Genomic DNA, 27,503 nt, shown 5'->3' with positions numbered 1-27,503 from the left:
GCGCCTCCGCCCCGTTCCCGACGGGTCTCCTGCGTGTGCAATGGACGGGTGAGTCCCCGCCGCGCCGGGCCTCGGCCCGGCCCGCACCGCACCGCGGGCGGCGAGCGGCGCTGCCGGAACCCAGCCGGGGTGCGGAGGAGGGGGGGGGAAAGTGCGGGCCCCACGCCGGGGGCTGGGGCGCCCCTGAGGCGAAGGGTGGGGGGGGGCCGCCGAGGGTGCGGCCGGGGCGGGACGGGGAGAACGCGGTGGCGGCGCCCGACGGGACGGGACGCGGCTCTCCCGGAGCCCTTCGTGGGTGCTGGGAGCCGGGGTGGTCCCGATCCGCGCCGCCTCGTGCGCTGCTTCCTCCCCCCCTTCCAGCCTCCGCCTCGTGTCCGCGTCTCGGCGGAGGGAGGCGGGGGGGTCCCGGCCGGGGTTGCAGCCCGCTGTGGGTATGAGGCTGCGGCGGGGCCGGGCCCGGCGGCTGCCTCCGTGGCGGCCCCGCGGGTGGGATCCGGGAGCGGTCGCACCTGACGGGGGCCTCGGTCCTTTTGTCTGGGTTCGCTGTTGGCGAGCGGTGCCGGGAGGAGCCTCCACCGCGGCCATACCTGGCAGCGCGGGGCGAGCCCAGACCTGCGCTCCCGCTGCCCCGGCGCCTGAAGCCCCAGCCTGTGCCTGCTGGGCTCCTGCCGCTCCAACAGAGCGCGGCTCTTCCACCCTTTCACCACCACCTCGCCGGGTGTCTCGCAAGTAAACTGATGGCAACTCCGTCCCAAACGAGGGCTCCATTTTCTTCGTTATCTGTAGTTTTAGCGAGCTGATTCTTGCGATTAAAGTCCTTCTGACTCCCCACCCCGAGTAAGCGGTTTGTTTTCACAGAGCCTTAAGCACAGGAAGCCCAAATGAGTGCCTTCTCGCTTTTTGCCTCCGAACACTGGGGTGGTGAGAATCAGGCGCAGTCACATGGCTGCGTTTTTTTTTCCCTTACGCGTTGAAAAAGTGGCGTCTCCATCTCAAAGTGGTTTTTCCATCTCAAAGGCCCATAAAAGCTGTGTCTCTTGCAGATTTCACACTCCAGGGGATGCCCTGCTGCTTTTAACGAGTTGCTCACCACGTTGGGCATCAAAAATAAAGCCTCCAGCATGTCAGATCAGGCGTTCTAATGGCAAACCCGGTTGGTTACCAGCTGGCTTCACCGTAGTTCTGAGGCAGGCTGGTTTACTGTGCGTGTTAAAGCAGTTGGTTTTTGAATGGAGACGGTTTAGTATCGTCTGAGCCTTAACCACCCCGTTATCTTGGATCGGGTTTCCCCGTGGAGGCTGTTGAACTTCCAAAAGCTGCTTCTGAGGGTGGTTTTAGGTCTTTGCCTCCCTCCCTGTCCCCTGGTTGCTTCCATCGCTTCCTCCTCAAACCAATACTGTGCTTTTCAGTTGAGCCCGCCTGAGTAAACTGCTTTGGTAAAACACACAAGGAGTTAATAGAGGAAAAACGCTGCTTTGGAAAATGACCTCGAGGTTTTCTTGGTGCTGCTGGATTGTTTTTCCCCTCGTTGTGTAGGAATTCAATGCAAAAATACCTCTTTCGGATAGGGGCTTTATTGCCAGTTCTTTTGGAACTGAAAAAGCCTTTAATCCCCTGCTTAAGGTTGATAGAGGAGACAAGAGAAGCTTAAGATGTAATAATTTATTGGGGTGGGGTTGAATGGGAAGTACGTTGCACATTTCTGGAGTCAAACTTCTTCCATACTGTTGCTGCTTGTTCCATGTGGTCATTTGTTATCAAATGGGCTTCCACGATATTCCAGTATTCCAGGAATTGATAATTCTTGGCAAATCAACCAGCTCTTCCTGCTGGCGAGTTGGAAACGCTGTCCCCTGTTAAGAGTACTTTTATGTAAAACATTTCCTGTGTGAGAGGCCCACAGGAGGAACAGGAAGTGAGAGAAACTGCTCGGGGTAAGTTGGAGAGTTTGGGAAACTCGGGAGCAACCCTGTTGCTCTTCTGCTGTGCTGGAAATACTGCTGCTTTCCTAAGGCTGTGAAACTCGCTGGGTGAATGTGTGCGTTTTCACTGATGAACATGTACTCGGAGTCATTCTCGTTGGTATAACATGATGCTTTAAAGTGCTCTCTGCAGATGGGTTTGATTAGTTCATTCCTGCTGGCCCTCCCAGTGCACCAAACCCCATCTGTGCTCCATGGATCCCGGCGCTCTCCTCGCACGGAGCCGTCTTGAAGGAGTTGGCTTGGAGTGGTTGGGCGGGGGGGGAGGAAAAAAAAGGGAAAAGAAACTATCGCGTGGCTTCGTGGCCACAGCTCCGGCTCTAAAGTGCTGGGGTTATGATGACATGGCAGGTTGGGTTGGAGGAGGAAGTCCGAGGAGCTGAGCTGGCCTGGCCTGGGGTGATGGCGTGTTTGGGGAGATGGGAGTGACTCAACACGGAGCAGTATTTAATGGCCTGAGAAGTTGGTGCGGGGCGGGTAGGGCAGGAAGGACCAGGAAATGCGAGTTCTCTCTGCCTTAAATCCCTTTGTAGGCTTGTTCTGAAGTACTTCAGGCTTTCACGTTGCTGGTTTAGGAAGGGCTGCCCTGCCTGCTGCTGCTCTGCCATGGTCCTTTAGGGTTGCTACAGGTCTGTTAACTGCTCCTGGATCCTGTACTCTGAAGTCACGGTCAGCTTTTGGGAAGGCAGGAGTTGAACCAGGCTGTTTCTGCAGTTACTGCGCTGAGCCAGGCAGTGCTGCATATATGTCAGTCTGAAATGGTCGTTTCTGCTCTGTTTTGTGTTGCTGCTTTACAGTGGTTTGGAGTTTGTTAAAAACGTATATCCATGGTCTTCAGTGCAAGGGTAAAACTGGAATCCTGGAGCACTCTTGTAACAAGGAGTAACGTGTAGGTGCTGGAATACTCTGGGACATAACCCAGGTACTGCACAGCAAGCTGTAGACAAGGCACTCTGATGCCATTGGGAAAGAAGCTGCTCTAGGTCCATGTGTGTGCTTGCTGGTGTGAGGTGCCTGAGGTACAACTGTGCTGTTTATCATGTTAGTTAATCAGGAAGTCTCATTGTAGGAGGTTTAAGCGCTTATGGTAGAGTTGAATAACTGCTTGGGTTTGGTTTTTTTTTTCCCTTGAGATCTGTGTTAGGGAAAATACTGTTTGTTTTTCTGAGTAGAAAGGAATTGATAGAGGAATGTTGTGTACAGTGCAGGCAAACCCCAGCCTGGGAGCTGCCCACGTCTCTCCTGCACCCCTTTAGTCTCGCTACCAACGCAAGGATTTTGCTCCAGAGCCTCCTTAGAGGTTTCCCCTTTCCAAACCAGGGGGTTAAGAACTGTAGAAGTGAATACTCTGGATGGAGTTGACTCTTGCTTGGTCAGAGGTGGTGTTGGAAGTGAGGTACCTGCGGAGTTTGCTCTTAGCCCCTGTGACCCCTTGCACAAGGAGCAAGCCCCATGCTAGGGAGGGGAAGAGCTGTGGGTTTCTAGCACTGCTGGGTCTTGGGTCTCCACCATCACCATCTAATAATTTTCCTTTGTGTAAACTGTCCTTGGCTCACTTGCAAAGACAACTGTGCACTTTTGACTTGCTTTTTTTTCTTACTGCTGTAAACTATGCTGGATATTTGTGGCAAACCTATCTAACTTTTTTAATCCTTTTCTTTCTTTTTTCTACAGCATTGTCCAAGATTTAACAGTTGGTACAAAGGTAGGCACTTCTCACTTTTTCTCTCTTTTTACACTGCTCAGCATCTGACCTTGTTTTAGCCTCACCAAATGTAGATCTTCAGCTTTAAGGGGTTATTTCTGGTCCCATGTAAATTGGTTGCAACCAGAAGGTAATTTAGTTTCATGTGCATTGAAAACTTTTATTATGGCTCAGCATTTAGCTCTTGGCATTTGGACATTGATTATCAACTGTCAGAAAAGAACTTTATTGCATTTAGAAACAGCCCTTTCCCCTTCTAAATGTCACAAGCCATGCTTGTTATTTGGGTGCTAGGCATTGCTTCTCAGTGGAGAAATTGGGCCTTTTGAGAACTTGATTTCCTTTATGTGAATTCCTGTTCAGTTGTATGTCAAAAATCCTTCTGCCCCCCCTTCCCCCCCCCCCCCCCCGTGTTTAGCTGTTGGGTTTTATCTCTTGTGAGTACAGTAAATATGACCTTCATCCTTCTAGTCTCAGGTTTTGAAAGTGCAGACTTAGCCCTGAAACTCAAAGTGCTGACAGGAGCCTCCTTATCTGCAGTGCTTAGTAACAGGCTGTTGTGTTCCAGGATAAAAGCTGGGGCCTGTGAAATGGTCAACTGGAATGTGTGGGATAGACTGGCACTCCTTCCTGCATTAAAGGGGTTTCTTGTTCCTTCCTGACCATTGGAGCTAATGCTCTGGGATCAGGATTACAGTAAGTTCAGCCCTTGAGTTCCTTTTGTTAGATAGTATGTGTGAATGTTGGCCTTTGGCTTCTTTAATGGCCCGACTTGTGTGGCGGTAGCATCAGCATCTCCATTATGAACTGAGCAGTGTGGTGACTTGAAATAGGCTGGTGAGGTGGCTGAAGTAGAGGTGAGCTCTGTTAGGTCTACATGAGTGAAGAAGGAGCATTAGAGAGAGCTTGCTCCTAAACAGCAAATAGGTTTTTGTGCTGGAAGTGCACTGCTGTTAACCATAAGCATGGTTTAGTGCTTCAGGGTTTGAGGGGCATCAAATGCATGAAGGGGGCTTGGTTTAATAGCTATAGAGGGAGGTTATTCTCACTTTCCCTCGTATGGGAATCTGAAACTGGAGTTAATTGTAGTGCCATGATAGTGTCTGGTTCTGCTGTGAGGAGCTCAGTTTGACATCGGAGGAGGGAAGGCTCCAGCCTGGGCAATGAGGTTGATTAATACTTAAGAGCTATTGTAAAAGGTGGAGTAAGCCATCCCTTGACCTGCAGAGCAGTTTGATCTTCTAGTAAACTGATTAATCTAGGTAAGAGTCCACTCAGTTGGTTTTAACTGGGTAATTTGTAGCTTTAGGTTTCTGCAGCTTTAAGAAGTGGTTTTACACAACTCAACTTCACCAGGAAGCTTCTGAAGCTGTAATTGTCTTCTTGGTGAATCTTCAAGCTTCCGGATGTGGGATTGTGCAGCTCATCACTCCCATCTGTGGGGTGATTGCAGTCCGTAGTGCATACAGTGTCTAAACTGAGGACTGGGAGCAATTGCATCCAAGGGCTTCTGCTCCTCACACAGCCAGAGCTGTAACCACAGTCATGGCAGTTGTACCATGGGGGTGGCCAGTGGTGGGACCAAAGTGGGCATCAAAACTGAGGGTTTTGTGCAGTCAGACAAGGTGAGTCTTGAGAAAGTTGAATCAAAACTAAGAGTGGCAGAAGCAGAAGGAAAGTTGAATCATTGGGATAAAGGTAAGTTTTAAAATGATTTTTGACATTGCTATGTTACCTGATGATGTTGGAATAAGTCATTGAATAAACCATGTAGCTCATGCGGCAGAACGCTCTTTAATGTTGGGGTGTTTTACATGTCATAGATTTGCTCAGTTAAGTCAGAACCCTTTTTGTGCACAGCTATAGGAGCAAAGGGAAGGCTTCCCTTGCAGCTTCCCCACGCTCCTGTATCACTGGAGATCCCCTGCCTGCAGGGCTTGTGCACAGAGAGCTACAGGCATCTCTGCAAGAGCTGTGTCAGTCACTTCTTAAAAATAGTTACCTCTGTGGTAAGTGTAAAACCTCATTGGCTACAGCTCCTGAAACGTTGTTGTTGCTTTTGTGGTGCTTCTCCTTCAACCTGCCTCACTTGGGTTTGCCAAGAAGTAGTTTGAAGGCACTGCAGAAGAAGGTTTCCATGATGCCACAGAAGCATTTCGCCTTGTCTTTGCCAACATAACTACAGCGATGGAGCTCTGTCCATCCACCAGCATTTGCTTGCTCCCTGGGGCATCACTGACATCGCTTCAAGGATTAACTGCTGCCTCACCTTCACAAGCTTTAGAACTGCCTGAAAATGTAATGCTCTGGAGCTGTAGTTTTGTCATCTCTGGCTTCATAAAGGAATATCCCAAAGTTGGAGCATTCTCAGACAGGTAGGAAAAGTGCCTGTGATGATGAACAAACCTTACCTTAAGAAGTCCCCAGATGTTCTCGGGCTAGCTGCTCAGCACTGCACTGCCTGGTGCTCTGGTTCTGAACCAGGATGGTCATTGTTCTTGGGCTTCACGTTTAGCCTAGTCCACAGGCTCCTCCTCAGTTTCAAGTGTGTGAATTAGTTTAGGAAGCTCATTACAATGCTGGTGTGGGGCTCTTAATGCACAGCCTTCTGGAATGTTCTACACATTAGAAACCCACGAGTTAGGACTTGTTTCTTCCCATAATGTCATTGCTGACTGAAGAGGAAGTATGACCTTAAGATGGAGGCACTGTATTTGAACTCCAGGGTAGTGTGTCTCACCGTGCAGTTGCCTCTTCTCAGTAATTTGATCAAGATTCCTCTGGATCTCCTTTCCCTGTCTTTCTTTTGCCAGGATACCACTACCTCCTCAGGCTCTAACGGTCTCCAAACAGCACTGGTTACTAGAAGGAGTATGAACTATGGTACATCATTATTAAGTGAAGCTGTTTCAATGATTGGAAAAGTCTCAGAGTAATTTTGTAGTTTCTTGGTTAAGTTGAACATTCTTTTTTTTTTTTTCCTGAAAGCTGATGCTTCCAGAAGCAAAGAGCAACCACTTTGGTGGCATTTGAGAAGTTAATTTTTAAAGCAGGGCTTGCTGGAGTGTGGTACGGGCTGGCTGCATAGAAGTCATTTGTGATCAAGCCAGGATCTTTGCCATGGGAACAGTAATTATGGCTTCAGGCAGCAGGCCAAGAATGTTGCGAGGAAATTCCAGTCCCCTCCTATGGCTTTGCTTCGAGGCTGCAACAAGCTGGCTCTTGTGGCTGCTGTAACAGGCGTGATCACACGTGTAAGCCACATGTTGATAGCAGGGAGCATGGATGATGGTGTCCTTTGGCAATGCCACGTCAGGCAGGTTTGATAAAGAGCTTCATGTGATCCGTGTTCCCGTTGTGTAGGGTTTGATGCACCTGTAATGTACAGGTACCTGTCCTGTGATGGGTTCTGAAAGCTGGCTACATCTGTGTTACCAGGAGCTGAAGCTGCTGGGTGAGGTGAGATCACTGCCACAGGCTTAGCAGCTCTTTGAGCTGTGCAAAGCAGTTTCTCCATCACATGTAACCCAGGTTTTCATGTGGGAGCCACCTCAAGTCCCTTGCACTTGGAAAGGAGCTGGGACTCCCTGTAGGTGAAAAGAAATCTATGTGAGACTGTAGAAAACAATCAGTTAATGAAATGGTTGTAGAAAGTATTTCGGTTTAACCTCAGGCCTCCTTTGCCCTCAATCTGTGATGATTCAAACAAATAGCAAAATTCTGAACACACGTGAATTTATTCAACTTTATCTTTAATCCCATAAGCATGGGACAGAGTCTGGGCCCTGAGTCACTGCCACTGGTTTCAAGTAGTGCCAGTGCCACATTTGCTGCCACCTTACACCAGCAGGGAGAGTAAGCATGATTTCAGTTCCAATCCTATGTAATTCTGGTGTAGCTTCATATGAGAACTCATTGAATACTCTGCTTAGTTCAGCAAGTGTGTGCTGGTAATCCCAGTGCAATGAAGGCTCCATGGTTGCCACAGCAGGTGCCATTATTACACAACTGCAATTTAGACGAGATTGAATTAGTAGTTTCTTCTAAACCTGCATGTTCAGTTTGCTCTGCTCCAGATTTGGACACAAAATGTTCTTTCGCAGGTTCCATTTTCCCAGCATGACTCACCCAGTGGCATTTCTTTGTGATAGTGTTTGTCCTGTGCTTCACCAAGGACCTGTCTGCTCAGCTGCAGGATGTAAAAGCTCAAGGTTGAGGAGCAGTTAAGTTTCAGCTTGGGAGCAGAACCTCATAAAGCCTGGGTGTGGATTGCCCTGCAAAGCCAGCCTGACTGCATTGCTGCAGCCCTTGGAGCTCAGGAATTTGGGGCTCTTTGAAATGGCCACACCTTTTGTTTGCTCAAAGGGCAGGTTTGTTTTACAGGGTGTCTCCATAGTAGCAAAGACTGAGAAAGAAAGTCAGGGAGGGGCTGCTGGGGTGAGTGGGTTGAGGAGCTGGTAGTGCACCTTATTGCACAACCTCATGCTGGGCTGTGTGAGCAACTGCTCTCATGTAGTGCCTGAGCTTCCAGTGTCTGCACTCACAGCCCCACCTGTGTACACTAGAAATGGTACCAGCTATTGTGGCAGTACACCTGGTAGGACACTTTTCCTAAGCACCGAATTCTTTGCAGTGCTCTGACCGACTGACCTGGTTTCAAAGGTGCAATGTGTGTGTGTAGCCAAGTATGCTGTTGGAATCTCGGTGGGAAGTCTGCCATGCTGGCTCTTTGGGAAAGGTATCGGACTCAATCTTGTGCAGGCAAGAGCGAGGTTAGAACAACTTCAGAGGCTGTAAGTGGTAGGTGACATTGCTTGGCCCCAGCTAAAAAGTGTAGTTAAAAAAGGACCTACTCAAGGCCTGCCAGACAGGCTGATGCCTCTGACTCCTCCATGGATGGAATATACCAGCTACAGGGCTAGATTTAATCTGACAAATGCTGCAGGAGTTGCTCTATTTGAATTGGTACATAAAAATCAGCCACAAGCTATTTGATGAATGAAATTGGTATTTCTCCCTCCACCCCCCCAAAAAACTGTAGGTTCAAATCAGGTTGTGTAAGCTGTTTGGCAGCAAGAGGTTACGTGATACTGAAGATGGACAGCAGCATCCTGCAGTGGCTCATTTGGCCCAGGCCTGCTGTCTGCAGGGTCTTGAAGCTCCCTTGTGTTGATCAGACATTTCCAGCTTTACTGGGGCCAAAGGAGGATGCAGTTGGTGTGCTGTTTGTGACCCAAATGGCAATGTTCTTCACACTGCTTTACCTTTACGTTACTCAAGAGTGTTGGCAGCAGGAGATGGGACGGGGGTAACACGAGGGAGCCTTGCTGGAAACCAGTCTTGTGGGGACGACAAGGAAAGCTGGCATCCTTCGAGTAGTTTAAGGTTAATTTCCTTCCTAGCTCTTGAATCTCTCAGCAAGAAAAGCTGGAGTGTGAATGATGATGTCACCAGCCTGGATTTCTCTTCTTAGTTCCTTTGCGAACCAACTGGAGCTGAGCACTGCAGCATGGAGCACATTCCTTTGGGGCTGAGCTCATGCGAGCCCTCTGAGCATACCTCAGCAGCACTCCATTCTTTCTGAGCTCAAAGACACGATGGTTTTTGCTTCTTTCATCAAAGCAAAGGGTCGGTGTGAGCTTCCCCATGATCCCTATGTCGTTTGGGCAGAATATTTTGGTGGCCTTTTACTGGCTCTAAAATCATCTTACAGACTTGGGGCAAAATGAAGTGGAAGAAGGATGCTGGTGTGCTCTGCCATGAGACTTGAGACAGGGGTTTTATCCAAACTTAAGCAAACCAAGGACTTCCAACAGTCCAGATTTTTACTGGTTTCTTCCTAGAGGGGGGATTTTCAAGGTGCCTTACTTCCTGGAAGCACCTTTTAGGTGATGGCCTGTACACCACCTACATCTACCTTGTTCTGCACCAAAAGGAGGTATACTGCAATGGCTCATCGCTAGAGCAGCTCTGCAGTCAGGGCTGGGAGTGCTGCTGCTCTTTGCAGGGTTCCTCATGAGCCAGGAGTTTCCTGCAGCACCTGGGTTTGGCTATTGCCATCTTCCTTTCTCTGATCAAGGATTACATGGGGCAGCTGTAGCACATATAGGTATGCTGGCAGAAGTTGTGACAATCTGTGGCTTCACTCCAAACAGTGACGAGGTTCAGGTAAAATCCTAGCAGCAATAGGACAATTGAGAGTTGCTTTTTAAGCTGGGAAAGCCTGGTTAAAACTACAGCAAAAAGATCAAAGTTCCTCAAAGTTAACTCAGAAAAATAGGAACTATTTGAAAAATCTACCTTGTCTTTAACTCAGAAAAGGGAACTAAATCGTTGATGGCAAACCCAGAGCAGGGGTGTTGGGACTAAATGAACGCAGCTCGAGCAGTCGAGCTTTCATAGCCACGAGTGCAAACAAAGAAGGCTGCTGTCATAGAAACGCTCCCGGGCCAGGTTCTACCTGGTGATACTGTGGTGGAGCAGCCTGGGGAGGAGCTGCAGAGTGGGGGTTGTTTTCTATGACGAGGAAGAGGAGATCTGTTCCTTCAAGTGAAGGCTGCCATTGCTGTGAGCACGCTGTGAATGTCAACAGGAATCCGTGCCTCTTGTGAGCAGGGATGGGGACTTGAGGATCTGAAGAGCTGTCTTGAGTTGTTGCTGCACGGTTGGGTCTCCCCATGGTAGTCACAGCTGAAGGAGGTAGAGGGGTGGAGGTGTGGGTTGGTGCTGGCGAGCTGCTGAGCACCCACACAGCCGTTTCCTTGCTGTTTGTGTGGTTTTAAACCTGAATAAAACAGTACCTCCGAATCAGTCACTTTTGGCTTGGCTTTCCCAGTGTCAGTCAGGACACCCAATGGATGTGGTGGTGGTGGAAAAACTCTTCTAAACCTTTTCCAAGGACCAGGTGGGTTTTGGGTCCTCCCTAGAGATTTCTCGGGCTTATCTGAGATAAGCTCCAAGAGCAGCAGAGGGGGAACAAACACCGCTGAAGAGTCGTCCTTGATGCAGCATCCTGTGGCTGGAGGAGGTTTGGCAGCACCGTGTGCTCAGTGTTACTCCTTGGTGTAACTCCTCAGCGCGTGGTAAAGCTGCCCTAGAAAAGTGATATCTTCAAAGGAAGCTTGTGTGGAAGAGTGTGGGTATAACTGTACAGAGTTCTGCATGTACTGCCTGTGAACTTCCTTGTGTAGAGAAGAGCCCTTGGAATAATAGTAGTTTTCCAACTGCTGTAGCCTTCCCTCTTCACTTGCACGTACTTCCAGCTGGGAAGCTTACAAATTGCCTGCTGCTGCTTTTGATGTGGAACAATCGTCCCCCTCTGCCTCCTGGCTCTGGGTGTAGTAGGCAGCGGAGACTGTCTCCAAGATAAGAGGGGAGTGGATTGAAATGGCTCTTTCATTAAAGCAACATGAACATGTGGAACCCAGCAGCCAGAAGCATTCTTTGTCCGTGTGCCCTGCAGGTAAAGATTGCAGTATGCGAGAAAATGTTGTTATTGAACAGGTCATCAGGAAAGTGAAATTCAGGGAACTGAAATTCTTTCCATAATAGTATAAATGTTTGTTTTCCCAGTTTATAGTTTCCTGGTGTTGCCTCCATGAGAGCCAAATATGTGGCTTGTTCTCCTGGTGTTGTCGTGGTGGATTGCAGGGGCTGCCCCTGCACAGATGCATTGTTTCCTGCTGGGAGTGCTGGAGTTCTCCGTGCTCACCAATGTACAAGCTGCTATTCAGGAACCCCTTTTTCTACAGTTCAGGGCCCATTAAGGCCTCATGTGAGGGGTTTCATGAGGCCAGTAAACACTTGTCTGCATTGGGAGGGCTTTTGTCTGCTGCTGGCTGGTGCTTGTAAATAGCTGCCAGTTGTATCCCAGGCCCCAGAGTAAAGCCATGCCCAGAGTGGCTGCAGGAGCTCAGGCACAAGAGTGGTTTTACAGTAAAGTGCTGGGGATTTTTTATGCATGAACTTGAGTCATCAAAAAACTGGGATCACAGGGAATAGCCTCCCAGAGTAGCTTGGGGGAATCCCAGTGCTAATTAGAAGAGCTGTAAAAAGGCCCATTCCCAATTCCTGCACCATGTCAGGAGGGAATGACCTCCCTGGTGCCCACAGCCTTGGTAGAACTGGTCAGTGCTGCAGGTGACCACCAGCAGCGCACGAACCACGGGGCTGGAACCTGGCCCTAATTCCTTGGATTCAAGAGATCAAAGTCCTTGAGCCTGTCGTTTGAAGAGCCAGCAGTGAGTAGTCAAACGAGAAACACAGGGTTTGAAAGCACAAGTGCTGTGTCTGCTCTGCAGTGAGCTGGGGCTCTTGTGTGACCTACTTCTGCCTGCGTGCAGGGAAGGGAGCGGGGAGCTGCTGTTGTCACACAGATAGTGTTTCTGCAGGTGCTGCCACATCTAGGGCATGGTGGGTGATGGAGTGTCTGGTAGCCACAGGGTGAAGCAGGGCACGTTTCCATCAGGAAGGCGGGGGGGGGGGGGGTAAACGAGGCAGACATGAGCTCTGTTCTTTTTTCTGCTGGTGAAAGCCTTTGACTGTGGCATTTCTCTGCAAGAGAAGTGCTTCTTCGTGTTGCATCTGTATTACTGTGTTTGCTCACAGGGTACAATGGGATTTGGGGTTGTTCTGTGTAATGAGGCCATCCTGATTTTAAGCTGTGTTATGTATATAAGCATCGATTGTGCTAAGAAGTGATTTGTAGTCTTAGTAGTGTTTTTTGTAGCTCCTGCTTGGGTTAGGCTAACGTAGGGTGGCTTGGAGGCAGTTGGGCTGAGTGACTTTTGTGTGAGCAGATGGAATTACACCTACAGCTCCTAAAAAACCTGGAGCAGACGTGTTTCTTAAGCTCTGCAGTACCAGGGGCTGTTGTCTAATCCTAGTAGGAACAGTCTGGTTTAGAATTGCTTTGTCAGATGTTTTCTCCCTCCACAGTGCTGCAGGGAGCAAAGTCACAGAATCCAGATGTTGGGATACGCTGTGCTACTCGTGGGGTTTGGATTTGCCAGTAGCCACGTTGATGCTGATGTGGAGCAAAGCCTGAGGTGCAGGGTAGCAGAGGATGGGATTCTGAAGGTTTAGTCCCTGTGGACCTACATGTGCTTTCGGAGACTTGATGGTGCTGCTGTTCTGGGCATTGTGGCTACAGGATGCCAAACCAGGGACAGTGTTCTCTACTAGAATCCAAATTGTTAAACGTGGACCCATTTCTGCTGTGAAATCTGAAAAGTAGCTTTTTGCCAGTAACATTACACTCCTGCCCTGCCCTTTCTTGGGGGTAGGGAAGGGATCACATCTCTGTTTCTTGTAGCTGCATCTTCTGCTGGTAACTGGAGTTTATAGTCACACACAGTTTTGGCCAGCTTCTGGTAATTTGTCTTTTGCTTAAGATGTCTTTGCTCCTTGTAACCCTCCTGTGCCCTCAGTGGATGCCAGGGGGCCTGTTCGGTTTGCTCTTCCTCACCCGTGGGACTGTTCTCTTGCATTCCCATCCTCCTGGTGTATCTCAGTGCATTTAGTGGCTTTGGACAGTTCAATGATGCTTCAGCTCTGGAGATCCCTAATGCTTAGCAGAAAGATACTGGATAGTGCTACTCAATTACTAAATTGGATCTTACTTATATTTAATTTATGGAGGTGAGGTTCACTGCCCACTCTCAGTATGTTTTCACTTACACTTCAGCTTCTCTACAGCTTAGGCTCAATTGTTCTGCTTTAGGAGGACCTGAATAGAGCTCAGTAGAAATGCTCTCAGTTTACCTTTCGTCTTTTCTTTTCCAGCGGGGAGCTGACGAGCTTTTCCCTACTTGTGTTACTAACGGACCCTTTATCATGAACGACAACAATTCTTCTGCAGGTAATGTTGCCTCTAAAAAAGAACAGCACTTTATAAGCGTTGCAGATACTAGGAGGAGGTCTGGGTTTTAAAACCTCTTTAGCTTTGATGTTTCCTAGGCCTTTGTAGGACAGTGCTGAATAGTAATAATAAACTTCTGCCCTATACCTGTGTGAGTTTTAGTGGACTGAAGAAAATTGGGGCAGACCAGTTGCTAAAATGTTTTTTACAAAATTAGAACGTGCAGGTTTTGCTCTAAACTTTAAAGCACAGTTGAATTTTTCTAGGGTTATTTGGGCTGTATGGAATAGTTTGCTGCTCTCTGGGAGTGTGACCCTATGGAGAGGTCAGGAATCCCACCCAAGGCAGTATCCATGGGTGCTCAGTCCAGAGTTCTGCCCTCTGTGCTTGTCCGTGCCTTGAATTGCCTGTCTTGGAGCTACCTTCATGTCCTGCCCATGGCCTCCCTGCCACACTGGGCCAGCTCTGGTGCTGTGCTGCAGCAGCCTTTCCCTGTGGACAATCCAGCTGACCCAAAAGGACAGTTTGGGTCGTATTTAAGAGTATCACTTGCTTGAAGATGCGCCTTTCAAACAGCTTCATTGCTAAGGATGCCAGACCAAGTGAAAAGGATCTGAACAGTGCTGTAGCATCAGAGGCTCAGCCCTACACAGAGTTAGAGGGGTGGGTGTGTGCTGTAAACAAGCTGTGAAATGGCCACTGGAGGCTTGATTCTATTGCAGTGGCACACAGCAACGTCACTTGCAACGTGTCATTTGGGGGGGGGTTGTGAGGGGGTGAAGTAAAACCATGTGTCTTCAGATTCTAGTGGAATTAGTGTATGGAATTTCTCTGTAAGAGAGCAATAACGGGATGGGGAGCACAGACTGGATGTGAGAAGCTCTGAAGTTTTGGGTAACTCTTTGTTTTCCCAGCTAATGGAAACGACATCAAAAAATTCAAAGGTGATAGAAGTGCTGGAGTCCCATCCCGAGTAATCCATGTCCGTAAGCTCCCCAGTGATGTCACGGAGGCAGAGGTCATCTCCTTGGGCTTACCTTTTGGCAAGGTCACCAATCTTCTCATGTTGAAAGGCAAAAATCAGGTATTGTCTCTGTAATTGCAGGCGGGGCTTGTGGCAAAGGCTTGATGAGTTTGTCATCTGTAAACCAGGCCCAGGTTGTTTAAACAACTGTCAAGTATTAGGAGTCAATAACATCTGCATGCTGTTATTTGACTTTTCCATGATTATCCCATGAGCTGTAGAAAATACTATTTTCAGGCTGTGCAAGGAGCTAAGTCCATAATTGCAGGTTGTCTCCTATAATCAGTGTTGTGCCTGGTTGCTAAATTGCAGAGCAGGTAAATTATTTGGACAGCAGTGACATGAGTTGGCCTCTTTTCACTCAAGCTGCTTTGACAGTTGAGTAACCACCAGTGTAACTTTGCATATTAGGGACACCTTTACAGGTACAATGAATTAGATGGGTAAAGCCAAACCACTCTTGGGTAATGCAAAAGGTGTGCACTAATTTGGTAACTAAAATTGTCTTGCAAATGAAGGAGTAAAAAAGCAAAGCCAGCTTTAATAATCTCTTTAAATACTCTGTCTTTAATATTAATTATGAAAATGTGCCTCTGATATATCACCTGCTGTGATTATATGTAAGTACTTAATGGAATGACTTGCCACAATCCCTTAGGCTTTTGTTCTGAAGTAGAAGACTATAAAGTCACAGAGCAGTGGGTGGGCTTGCTGCTGCTTAGAGAAGTATGGGGAGTTGCTTAAATGACAGGTGTTAAGAATCTGGATGACTGCTGGCTGCTTGTGTTCCTGCAGACACTTCTGCCACTTTCCTAAATATATATAGCATGGAGGTCTTAGGATGAGGCTGAAACATTACATTAAATCACTCTGGACAGCGAAGATCCTCCCTTGATCTTCGTACAGTCGATTCTTAATCCTATATACAGAAACCTGCATGGAAATGCAGTTGTGAAAATCAAATCCAGTTGCAGTTCAACTGGAAGTTCCTCCTAAAGGCAGCCATAGCGTGATGCTGTTGCCAAGTTCGTGCTGACTCTGATGTGTCTGTTGGGTTTCACTTCTGCACAGGCTTTCATAGAAATGAACACGGAGGAGGCAGCCAACACCATGGTGAACTACTACACCACTGTCACTCCAGTCCTCCGGAGCCAGCCCGTCTACATTCAGTTCTCTAACCACAAGGAGCTGAAGACAGACAACTCTTCAAACCAAGCTGTTAGTTGTTGTTCTTTACATTGTCGTACAGGTGGGAGGGAGAGACACTTCTTGGCAGCTGGTTTGAGTTGTGCTGCTGGTGTAGGCTTGGGAGGGCTTTAAGGTTTGGTTTAACAATCAAAGAGCAAAGTCTCTTATAACAGCCTTTATCCAAAGTCTCAGCAGACTCTTAAATGAGCTGCTAAATCTTGCTTCATGTCAGAGAAGGAGATGCAAAGTGAATAGGAGATAGAAGGTGGCTTAGCATCTTTTAGGTAGAAACAGTAACCGAGTACAGATCCGAAGACTTACTTAATGTCTTCAAGATTTATATGAAATGAAACTCTGATGGGCAAAACTGGAGCATGCAGCAGAGTGCAGCCTGTTGCTGGGAAGCACTGGTGTTGAGGCAGGCAGCACAGGAACACAGCAGTTCCTCAGGCTTTGGCTGGGCTGTCTGGAGTTTATGTGCAAGATCTGCTGTGCAAAGGGTAAGAAGTTCCCTGTTTTGACTCGACTGCTTTTGGCAGCCTTTCAGGACAGGAGCACTGGAAAGAAGTTCAAGTTACTTGTGGCTCCTTATCGGGGTGGCTACCCAGTACACCCATTTTGCTGCCTCTCACTTTTCAGGCTGAGTTTCATCAGGAGCAGAGCATCTAATGCTGTGCAGGTGAAAAAGCTACTTGTGGGTGCATCTAACAAAGCCAGCACCTGATGCAGGACAGAGAGAGCATCAGTGTTGTGTGAGCAAGAGGGACTCTACAGGGAGTAAATTCCCAGCCAGTTCTTGCTCTTGGGTCCCAATACAGATGGGCATTAATCTTATTCAGTTCTGTCAGCTTCTGTAGCATTCTGGAGATGGAGTTTCACTCCAGAAGAGCCTAGCTTTCCCTGAACAGTGGAATAATTCTGCTGCATCAGTAGATGCTGAGCAAGGTTCTGGCCTTAGAAAGTACTTAAAGTAGTACTTATGCTAGTGCTAATAAGCTATTTTACTGAGTTTGCTCTCACTGATGGGGATGGTCTGCACTGCCCGTGTTCAAAACCTGCCAAAGTCAGTACTTCCCCAGCCTTAGGAGCCATAAACTGCTCTGTGCATTGTGCTCCCTGCTGAGTTCTAGCAGTCTGCAGACAGGAAGCTCAAGGAAAGCTGCATGTGTCTGTTGTGCAAGCACAAGTGTGTGTCTAACAGCGTCTGGTTCTGCAGCGTGCTCAGGCAGCTCTGCAAGCCGTGAACTTGGCGCCGCCGGGGAGCCTGGCCCTGCCGGCCGCTGCCGCAGCCGTGGATGCAGGAATGGCCATGGCTGGCCAGAGCCCTGTCCTGAGGATCATTGTGGAGAATCTCTTCTATCCTGTCGCTCTGGATGTTCTGCATCAGGTAAAACCTGGCGCCACACCTTCTTGAAGGTGGTGCTGGAAGGAGGGGTTGTGTTTGCCATGTCTGTGTTCTAACAGGATGTGGGTTTACCTCTATGATAAAAGCTCTGAACGCAGCTGCCAAAAGTCTTCTGGAGACCCCAACACCTACCAGAGATTGCTCTGGTTTTGCTTCCAGTCTGGCCAGACTTTAATGTCCAGAGATTTGGCTGCTGGTCCATTTTCCTTGGATTACTTGAAAACAGTTCCGCTTTCAAGATGGCTCTTCAAGTTCTGCTTGGGGTTTAGCAGAAGTAGCTGCCTCATGTTTGTCTGCAAGGGTAGGGGGAAACCAATCCTGTGCCTGGAGGTCGTTGGGCAGTAGCTTATTTGGCAAGTTCCTGTTGCAGTTGCTTAATTTCATCTCTGTGTTTAAAATGCAAGCTTGACTGTGTTGAAGCAGCTCTGAAATGCTTGGAAAAGCTTCAGTTTGGGAAGGTGTATATGAACCTTCCTGTGTAAAAGTTCCTAACAGACACTTTAAGGAGACAGCTGGGTCACCCTGGTGTTTTTCTAGTCGGATGCCATGATACAAGTATAGTTTAAAGCCTTACATTTTGAAGTTGGAAAGCTGACAAGGCGAAGGAATAACGTTTTGTTGTTTCTGCTTCTACTCATGGAGATCAATATGAGATGAACTCGCTGGAAAGGAGCTAACAAGAGATGCAAATATTCTCTTACAGATTTTCTCCAAGTTTGGTACAGTCTTGAAAATCATCACATTCACAAAGAACCACCAGTTCCAGGCCCTGCTGCAATATGCTGACCCAGTGAGCGCTCAGCATGCCAAACTGGTGAGTAGTGTGCTTGTAGTGCCAATACCTGAGCTATTTTCACTTTTAGGTTTGCTTTTATTAGTTTAGGATCAATGTTAGAAGTGTTTTGGGGTGCTGGGGCGAGGGGATCACAGGGTTTATGTGAGCATTGCCCATGAGCAGGAGTGGTGCAGCTAATGGGAGAACACTGAAGGGGTCTCGGGGATGAAGTGGTACTTTCCCCACACAGTGGGGGATACCTGCAGACGTCCCAACAGAGCCCTGGTACCTGGGATGTTGTAACACCTTCTGTGTGATCTCAGGGTAAATGCATGTTGGGTAAGGAAAGGTTTGTTTCTTTGCAGTCTTTAGATGGACAGAACATCTACAATGCCTGTTGCACGCTCCGCATAGATTTCTCAAAGCTCACAAGTCTCAATGTGAAATACAATAATGATAAGAGCAGAGATTACACACGACCGGACCTACCTTCTGGGGACAGCCAGCCCCCTCTTGATCAGACCATGGCAGCTGCTTTTGGTAAGAACCCTTGCAGTGGGCACAGAACCGATGCATGTGGCAGTTGGGGAAGGGGAGGGGATGTAACCTGGGTGTATTTTCAGGTTGTATGTAAGGAAGAAGTTCTTTACTGTAAGGGTGGTGAGGATAAGGGTGCCCAGAGAAGTGATGAACGCTCCATCCCTGGCAGTGTTCAAGGCCAGGTTGGACAGAGCCTTGGGCAACATGGTCTTAGGGTAAGGAGTCCCTGCTCATGGCAGGGGTTGGAACTGGGTGATCTTAAGTTCCTTTCCAACCCAAACCATTCAATGATTCTATTGGGTCATCCGGAATTGTGAAATATGACTGAGGAGGAAAACATAGAAACCACTGGATCAGAGTAGTGCAAACTACTTGTAGGCCCCTGTGGCTATGGGTGCTTGCTGCTGCTTTGGAAGCTGTTCTTCATTGGGGTGAGGACTGGTTGAGGCTTTGCAGCTATCTGGGCTTCTGGTGCCATCTGCTGCTTTGGCAACAGTATGAACTTGGGGTGGTGTCAGCTGCACTTGGAAACCTGGGGTGGGTAGGCACTTACAGGAGCTATTAGCTTGTAGTCTTGTTAACAGCAGAGTTAGAGGAAGGGGGAATTGTTCTTGTAGTGTCTTGAAGCTCAGTGTTAAATTAGAGACATTTTTGAGTTCCTGCTTGGTTTAGGGTTTAGCTTTCAACTGAATGCATGCGTTGAAGGCCAAATGAAGACATTCCAGCTAAGTCTAGAGGTTTTCTTGCTATTGGGTGTTGTGTATAATGTGTATATCTTTCCCAGGTGCCCCAGGAATAATCTCTCCTTCTCCATATGCAGGAACTGGCTTTCCTCCTGCCTTTGCAATTCCTCAGGCTGCAGGTACTGTATTTCGTAAGTTGAAATTTTATATAGATTCTCTGTTGCTGAAGCATCTTGATGATTTAAAGCTAAGTAGCCATATTTTGGGAGGTTAGTGGTGTCAATTCTCAATGCTGGCACTTGGGCACAGAGGGAAATGGTGTTTCAGTAGGTAAGCTCAACTCAGAATGCAGATGTGGTACCTCTGGCTAGGAAGTATCCCAGGGCAAAGAGGGAAGCTGGGAGCAGGATGGGGAAGTCAGTAAAGGCAGTAGTTAAAATAACTGGGGGAGATGGGAAGGGGGGTGAAACGTTTTGAATTTCCTCCTGCTATTACAGAGGTTTGAGCTCAGTTTGACAGCCGTAGATGTGGTCAAAAGCAAGGAATCCTTGTCCATATTTCCCTAAATATTTGGAGTAAAGCTGTTGTCTAAACGTGACCCATATGACACGCACTGTTGGAGCTGCACTGGCAGTTTGCAGCTCATCCTGCAGGTAACAAATTACTACTACTTGCAGAAGTAGCCAAGTGCCCAAGGTTCAAGGCTTGGGGTTTAGGTGCTGAACCCACTTACTGCATTGCCAGACTAAACAAGGTCTGCTTTGGTTTTTATCGCAGACCAAACTCTGTTGACTTCCTTGGAACTTGATGGAATTTCCTTGCTTAGGACAAAGCAGCACAGATCTAAGGGTGGAACTGTTAATGTTTTGTTAATACCCTGTTGGGGGAATATCCTGTGCCAGGTGGAGGAGGGATTATATTGATTACTAGTGGTGTTTCTTGAGCTCCAAAGCTCTGCCCTTTGGAGAGCTAATGCAGCAAGGTGCCAGCAGTTACTGTGAGCAACCTAGAAATGCCTGTAAATAAAACTAATGCTTCTCCATTCCTGAAGAGATGAGCTGGTGGTAGCCTACCACCAGCTAACGCCTCCTGTTAGATGCATGGTTAAAGAACAAAAGTGTGTTGGCATGCACTGGATGGAAAGACCCTTCCAAATGCACTGTGTGCGATACCTTTCCTGCACCAGCAGAGCTGAGGCTTTGTGCTGATTCCGCTTCTTGTGAGACACGCAGCATATTGTAGTCAGCCAGACAGTGCTGAGGCACCCGTTAAGCACCAGGCACTGCAAGAGCAAATCCCATCACAAACCATGCCATTTCCTGCAGCACCAGAATTGGAGGCTCCTCTTGCTCTTAGCATACACGGTCACTGTGGTTCGAATTATGACCTGCATGTTACAGAAGGTGCTGTTCTCCCTTCTGGTGCAGCAAATACACTAGAGTACGTGCTGTTAATTTCTTTACTGGTTAATATTCTTTAATTTCCAGGCCTGACAGTTCCAAGTGTTCATGGAGCACTAGCTCCTTTGGCTATCCCAGCAGCTGCAGCGGCTGCAGCAGGACGGATTGCCATTCCCGGCCTCACTGGGGCAGGGAACTGTGTGCTGCTGGTTAGCAGTCTGAATCCTGAGGTTAGTGGAGTCCTAACTTTACTCTTTTTTTTTCTCCTCCTTCTATTACCTCTGCTTTCACTTTCTGAACACAGATTGTGCTGAAAGTCATTGAAAGTGAAATGCTGCCATAACCTAAAGGAAATGGCAAAACTAGAAAAGCAGCTGCTGTGCTCTGCCAGCTCTCAAACTCAAAGCAGATCAGTACTCTAGTTGCTGAAGGGAAATGAGAAAGTCCATCTCAAATTAAAACCTTGCTCTTCTTTGGTTCAAAGCCAAGGATGCTGCCTGCCTGCTCTCATCCCATAAAGACTACAATGCCTGTCCCTTCCTCCCTCTTTTTATTTGGAGTCTCCCTGCCATTCCCATGGAGTAGTGTCATTTGGGTCACAGAATAGTCATGTCCATGCTTTCTTTTCCTTGGCATGTTCTAGTTTTTAATACATTAATTCAGAACTACAGAGAGACTTTGTTCTGACCTTTGCTCTTTCTGTGTAGTGTCTGGACGCCTGCCAGCTTGACCTTGTACCTGTGCAGTATTTCCTCTGCCATGTGCTTGCACATTTTCCCTTTCCAAGATCCCTGGAAGTTTTTCCTTAGCTAAACCCCTTAACAGCTCACAGTTCACATTTTCAATTCTACTTAACTTAGTGAGTTGAAATATTTGGATTCCTTTAAAAATACAGCAAATAATATTTGAACAAAAATCTTTCACTAAAGACAGCAGCACAAGAGAATCTGATGTGGGTATCTTGGACTTTTTCAGTCAGCTTTTGGCTCTTTGTTGGATTGAAAGTGTAGAATCTTCTAGTGTGTGCAGTAGAGTCTCTGCTGCAAACCCCTTTAACTGGTGGGACTGTGCACACAAGTTTAATGCTACTTGGCAAAGCTCTCAAACTTACCGGTGATGTCAGAGTAACCACAAAACCTCTTTTGCATCAAAGGGAAAGCCTGGATGTGATGAATGATCAAAGTGTTTTTAACTCGTGATGAGATGAACCAATTGACTCAATATTTTCAGACTGCTCTTTTTATCTGTCATTACTGTTTTCTCCAGGGCATGAAATAATGGCAGGGACTGGGATACAGCTTTGGTTTGGATGAGTTGCTCTTCTACCTAGGAACTCCTCTGCCATCCCAGGAGCTGTCACCGCTGCCTCGCTCCCATGACTTGCTGGTCAAACAGAAGTCCCAAACGTTAGGAGCTGGTGACATTATTCTCAACCAGCGCTGTCAGGAGTGTGGTTCTTGGGAGGATTTGGTAGCCTGGGTGGCAGTGGCAGGCCCAAGGGCTGTGCTGGACCTGTTAAACTTGCACGAGTTCTCAGCTCCGAGCAGTGTCTGAACGGTGCACGCAGTTCTTGGTGAAGTAGGAGAGAGCAGTTATTTCATGCCTTGTGGTTTTTGGTGAGCTCTTCACTATCCATCCAGCTTATCTTTGGGCTAGAGAGACTTTGATACTTGTACTGAAGCTGTGAACTAACAGACATGAAACTTTTTTCCATTGCCTGTATAATCAGTGTTGTAGAAACTTACCTGTGCCACAACTGGTTAGTTAAGAGACAGTATTTCTCTGGAGTGACTGCTCTGCCATAACGTAGGTGGGTTTTCCCTGATTTGGAACTGTGGAAACTGAAATAACTCCCTTTTTCCTTTCCACGATGAGTGGAAGAAATCTGGCTTGACTTGGAATACAAAGTGCTAGGAGCAGAGAGGTTTTTCATGCCTTTCCAGCTGCCTGCATAGCAGCAGTTTGGGGTTTCTATGTGGTGAGCTCAAGCCTTGGAGGCCTCTTGCAAACCAGATACCGAGTTCTTCTGGAGCAAGAGCTTTTAGCAGACCTTTGAGGGGTTTTGTATAGTGGTACAGCTGCTCATCCAGAGCCATCTCTTGCCGTAAAGGCAGTGAATTGGGCTGCACAGCATGGAGCACTTCTGCAGTCTCCGGGCCTAAAGCAGCAAATGCAGCTGGGTTTGACCCGAGCTGTGAAGTCATTTCCCCTTAAGAAATTCTTGCAATCGGAGCAGATACTTTTAAATCCAGTTTTAGGGAATCCCGTTGCAGTGGAATTGACTGTTGAAGCCTGTAGAAGTCACTCGGTTGTGATACTGTCTCTTACCTCTTTGTATATCTTAAGTAAAAATGCCTTTTCTTTATCATTGTGTTCCACTAGGTAAAACCTATTAACTGTTTCTGTAAACGAGTTATTGTATGTAGAATTCTATAAATCTGACTGATGGAACACTACATATTTCCTTATGTATTTACTGACCTGTGTTTTTTGCTACTTTTTTTTCTTTTCTCCCCATCCCTGAATTTTTTTTCTTCCCCTGATCCGGAATTTCTTTGCCAACTGACTGCACGGTACTTCTGCTTCCTGTTGTTGCTTGAAACAAAACAATAAAAAAAACACAAAACATTCCCCTTCCAAACAAAAACCCAACAAAAAACCCAACAAACACAAACCAAACCAAAAAAAAAACCATAAACCCTGCTCTTCGGAAACCAACCTGCCCTTCAATATTAACCATCTTGAAAACTTCATCATCCATCAACCAATTTCGCCATTTCCTGCGGGGACTCTGCCCTTCCTCGTTGTGGACGATTTGTGCAACCTCGCTCTCCCCTTCGATTCCTTACCTCTTCCCTGTCCCTCCGCTGCCTTGCTCTGCTGTTCTCTAAAGAGAGTTACACCCCAATGCCTCTTTATTCTTTTCGGTATGTTATTATTCACACTTTTTATTACCTTGTTTTTTTTTTCATTTAGTTGAGATTTACTTTTTTTGTTGATACTTCAGAAATGTACAGTTTGCAGTTTGCTTTAGTTTTTGGTTTTGAATGCGTAATTTTTATTTGTTTTCATTTATTTTACATTGTTTTACTTAAAGTTTGCTATTTAATTTAGTTTGCCTTTTGGTTTATGTTCAGTTATGCATGGGTTATTGCTTTGCATGCCTTTTAGAAGAGTTTTAAATGGTGATAGCATGCTAAATTGTCCAGTCTTCTGGCAGTAAGAGTTTTGCTTTTTTGCTGAAACCCAGTGTCTTTTCTTTAATGTATTGTTCCATTATTATTCTGCTATATAAGAATTTTCCTTAACTAGAGCAGAATAAATAACCATGGTTGGAATGAGATCAGTTCTGGTTGTGAATGAATGTTTTTGCTGTTGGATTGATTAGCTAATAGTAAGTTAAAAAGACTTTGTGGGGTTTTTTCCCTACCTAAAGAATCTTCTTCTTTCCTCACTTATTGAAGGAGTCTATGGTGATGTGCAGAGGGTGAAGATTTTATTTAAGAAGAAAGAGAATGCCCTCGTTCAGATGACTGATGGAAACCAGGCCCAGCTTGGTAAGCAGGCTTGAGCAGTATCAGACTGTTGGCATTAAGAGGCCTCATGGGGAATTAAAGCTTTAATATCAGTCCTTTCTCTTCCTCCAAAACAAAGACCCCAAACCTGAATGTGTCCGTGCGCTTGCTTGCGTACGTAGTGCAGGCTGGGGTAGCTCTGGAGAAAGGTGTGCTTGATTTGGCTGAGCAAACCCAGAGGGAGAATGGACCAGACAGTGCAGGAAAGCAGAGTACCAGTGTTTGTCCTGCAGCTCCTGGAGGATGTGGTGCCTGCATGGGGAAGAACCAGAATGAAATGGGTGTAGCTGAGTAAAGGAGTGAAGCCTGTTGCAGTCAGCGCTGTCTTTAACCCTTGCAGCCATGAGCCATTTAAATGGGCAGAAGCTCCACGGGAAGCCCATCCGTATCACCCTGTCCAAGCACCAGACAGTCCAGCTCCCCCGTGAGGGGCAGGAAACCCACGGCCTGACAAAGGACTATGGGAATTCTCCTCTACATCGTTTCAAGAAACCAGGCTCCAAAAATTTCCAGAACATCTTTCCTCCTTCTGCCACTCTTCATCTGTCCAACATTCCGTAAGTATCCTCCTGGAGAGTTCCTCTGGAGCTGAGTATAAAGTGGGCTGCAAATTTAGTGGCAGGGTAAACACAGGCAGCTTTATGGGGCGAGCAGGAGGAGAGCTTGCCCCTATTCCCGTTGTTCTCTCAGCCTTGCCAGTTCAAGGAGCTGCTGGTAGAGAATTTAGGAAAGGCTCTGATGAGGATTTGTATGTAGGGGTGAATTTAGCCTGTCAGCATACATTTGACTGGAAAACCTTCTGTTTCAGACCTTCAGTAACTGAAGAAGACCTTAAGATGTTGTTTTCAAGCAACAGTGGGGTGGTCAAAGGATTCAAATTCTTCCAGTAAGTGTTTTGTCTTGCATCCTCTCCTTACCCTGGGCTTTTCAGTATGAGAAGGGTTAGAAGTACTTTGTTCTGAGGGAGTTCCAACTCGGGCTCAGGTGAGCAGAACCGTCACTGATGCAGTATTTGGTTCTCTGCAGTAAAGAATTCAGGAATAACCCTGGATTAAGTGCATGGTATGGGTTGAAAACCAAGGCAGCCAAGTGAGCTCTTTGGATATGCCTGTTTTTCATGGAGAGAGGCACTTGCATGTAAAAAGGAAGGATACTGCAGTTTCCTGGGCAGTTAATTTCCTGCTGGCGTTGAGTGTTCGATCAGAAAACACTGTGTCATGTTGGGGAAGCTCAGCACAAGGTGGTGCTGATCTTGATTAACCTTCTGTCTTGTCAGGAAGGACCGTAAGATGGCTCTGATCCAGATGGGCTCTGTGGAAGAGGCCATCCAGTCCCTCATTGACCTCCATAACCATGACCTGGGTGAGAACCATCACCTGCGTGTGTCCTTCTCGAAGTCCACCATCTAAAGCTTTGGAAGGCGTGAGACAAAATGGACTTGACTTAAAACCTCTTGGGTTCAGCCTTAGGCCTTCTTCAAAGGCTGAACACGAGGGTTTCAACTTCCATCATTCCATGAAAAAAAAAAAAAAAGCCACTTTAAAAATGCAGCTGAAGTGACCTTAAAAGACCAGAGATTTTTATTTTTTTAGAGAGAAATCGGTTTACCGGTTTTAAAAACAAAACCCAGTGAAATCTTAATTCCTCTTGCGGTGATGGGTAACAATCCTGACTGTTCCAATAAAAATCACAAGTTCAAGTTTACACTTTGGAACCTGCTCTGGGAAGTTTCCCCCTCTCCCTTGCTGTTCCTTCTCCCCTCCTTCCTCCAAAAAGCAGATCCTACCATGTTGATCAGGTTTCACATTGATGCCTTGTCTATTTTCTTTACCCATCCATGCCTTGAAAGACCTAAAACCACTGTGTGAATTCACTTGAGCGCCTTTCGAGTCAGGAGTTTGCAAACCCGTGGTGTCCAGGAGCTCCCAACTCACCCAGCACTGTGAGAAGTTGGCTGTTGATCCTACCTTAACTGTGCATCTGCTGTCCTGTGCCTTAAAAACCTGTTCCTTCTTTGGGGAAAACATCTGAACTGCAGGGAGTGGATTTGGGAGAGTTGAGGGCAATGAGTGAGCTCTGGCTTAACGGGATCAGCTTGTGGTGGTGGAGAGGTGAAGGTGGCAAAGTGGATAAAGAAAATATTGGGCTTTGACTCTTCAGGCAGTTGTGAAATGTCTCCGTGTGCACAGTATCGTGTGTCTCGTGCCACTTCCCACTCTGCTCCTGCTTTATCACCATCCGCAAGCTGCCGAGTAGGGAGTTCCTTTGCCCATCCATCACATTGGGACCGAGCAGAAGGGGCCAGGGTGGGGAAATGTTCCCAAACCCAACTGACATTCCATTGCTGATAGCGCCGGAGGCTCCGCCTGTGCGGGAGCCTCCCATCAAGAGACAAAATTAACCACTGCTGGACACTTGTGAAGACGAATCATTACGAGTCTCTCAGAAATCGTGTGTGTAAATATCTATGTCTAAATACTCGGCTAGGATTCGGAGAATTATGGGATATCCCACGTTTAGGAAGGTGCTCCCCTGAGCCACCTTCGTGCCCCTGAGTTGAGATTAACAAGACCAGTGTAGCTCTGCCATCGTTCTTATAGCATGTCTTCAGCATTTGAGCTTTTTTTTTTGGGGGGGTGGTGGGGTGTTAATTCTTGTATTATACTTTTGGATGCTGTTGCTGTCATCTGTGCCTATAGCAATATTTCCAGTTGACCAAATATTCTAATCTCTTTATTATGCAAAAGAAATAGTTTTAAGTACCTTTTTTTATAGAATGGTAAGATGGTATAAACGTACTCTAAATTTACTCCTTTGTGCTATTACCCTCTATACTGTACTTTTCCTTTCTCTCTTTTTGGTTTTTGTTTTGTTTTGTTTCGTTGGTAATTGAAATCAGTAGGGCAGGAATCTTTAGTTGCAGGCTGAGGTCATGACTGAGGATGAGGAATGTACCGAGATCCGTGAAACACCAGAAGCAAAAAGCAGACTTGGGAAGCCAAGCGGTGGAGGTGACGGGCACAAAGAGCTTGTGCCTTAAAGGAAAGGACGCAGGTGAAGGTTTTACCTTTTTAACCTCGAAGCCCAGATCTAAGTTATAGGAAGGGAATTTATTAAAAGTAGATTGCAGCAGATTGGTTTCTTTCCCCCCCCCCCCCCCAAGAAAACCCATGTATTGTTTGTTTTTCCTGGCTTCTGCCTCTTTCCCGGGCCATTCTGCCTTCTCTTTCGTGTGATCCGATGTTGCCTTACATTTTCCCTCTAACCTGCAACCTGTTCGGATGCAAAATAACACGAATCTTGTACTTTTTTTTCAGGGTTTTTTGTTTAGTTTTGTTTTTTTTTCCTGCAAATTGTGGACCAAAGT

At 47.1% G+C, this 27,503-nt stretch overlaps 1 protein-coding gene across 7 annotated transcripts; it reads left to right on the top strand.

The window, feature by feature from the left end:
- Positions 1 to 6: 6 nt before the first annotated feature.
- LOC133280185 (polypyrimidine tract-binding protein 1) lies at positions 7 to 25,840 on the top strand. Of its 7 annotated transcripts, none has more exons than XM_061474638.1 (15): positions 7 to 48; positions 3,657 to 3,687; positions 13,471 to 13,546; positions 14,461 to 14,630; positions 15,642 to 15,788; positions 16,975 to 17,145; positions 17,867 to 17,977; positions 18,304 to 18,478; positions 19,263 to 19,352; positions 20,649 to 20,791; positions 23,455 to 23,488; positions 24,026 to 24,118; positions 24,477 to 24,693; positions 24,945 to 25,022; positions 25,413 to 25,840. In XM_061474638.1, the coding sequence occupies exons 1-15, from the start codon at positions 41 to 43 to the stop codon at positions 25,543 to 25,545; spliced, it is 1,677 nt and encodes a 558-aa protein (XP_061330622.1). In that variant the 5' UTR covers positions 7 to 40; the 3' UTR covers positions 25,546 to 25,840. The 7 variants fall into 7 exon arrangements, with proteins under 7 accessions (XP_061330622.1, XP_061330627.1, XP_061330626.1 ...); XM_061474642.1 differs by having other exon boundaries at positions 10 to 48; positions 19,299 to 19,340; XM_061474641.1 differs by having other exon boundaries at positions 10 to 48; positions 19,299 to 19,352.
- The last annotated feature ends 1,663 nt before the right edge of the window (positions 25,841 to 27,503 follow it).

The sequence above is a fragment of the Pezoporus flaviventris genome, unplaced genomic scaffold (assembly GCF_033815535.1).
Source record: "Pezoporus flaviventris isolate CSIRO_AGI_PZ_B2104156 unplaced genomic scaffold, CSIRO_AGI_Pfla_v1 ptg000080l, whole genome shotgun sequence".
Classification (NCBI taxonomy): domain Eukaryota; kingdom Metazoa; phylum Chordata; class Aves; order Psittaciformes; family Psittacidae; genus Pezoporus; species Pezoporus flaviventris.
This window is presented reverse-complemented; position numbering and strand designations above follow the sequence as displayed.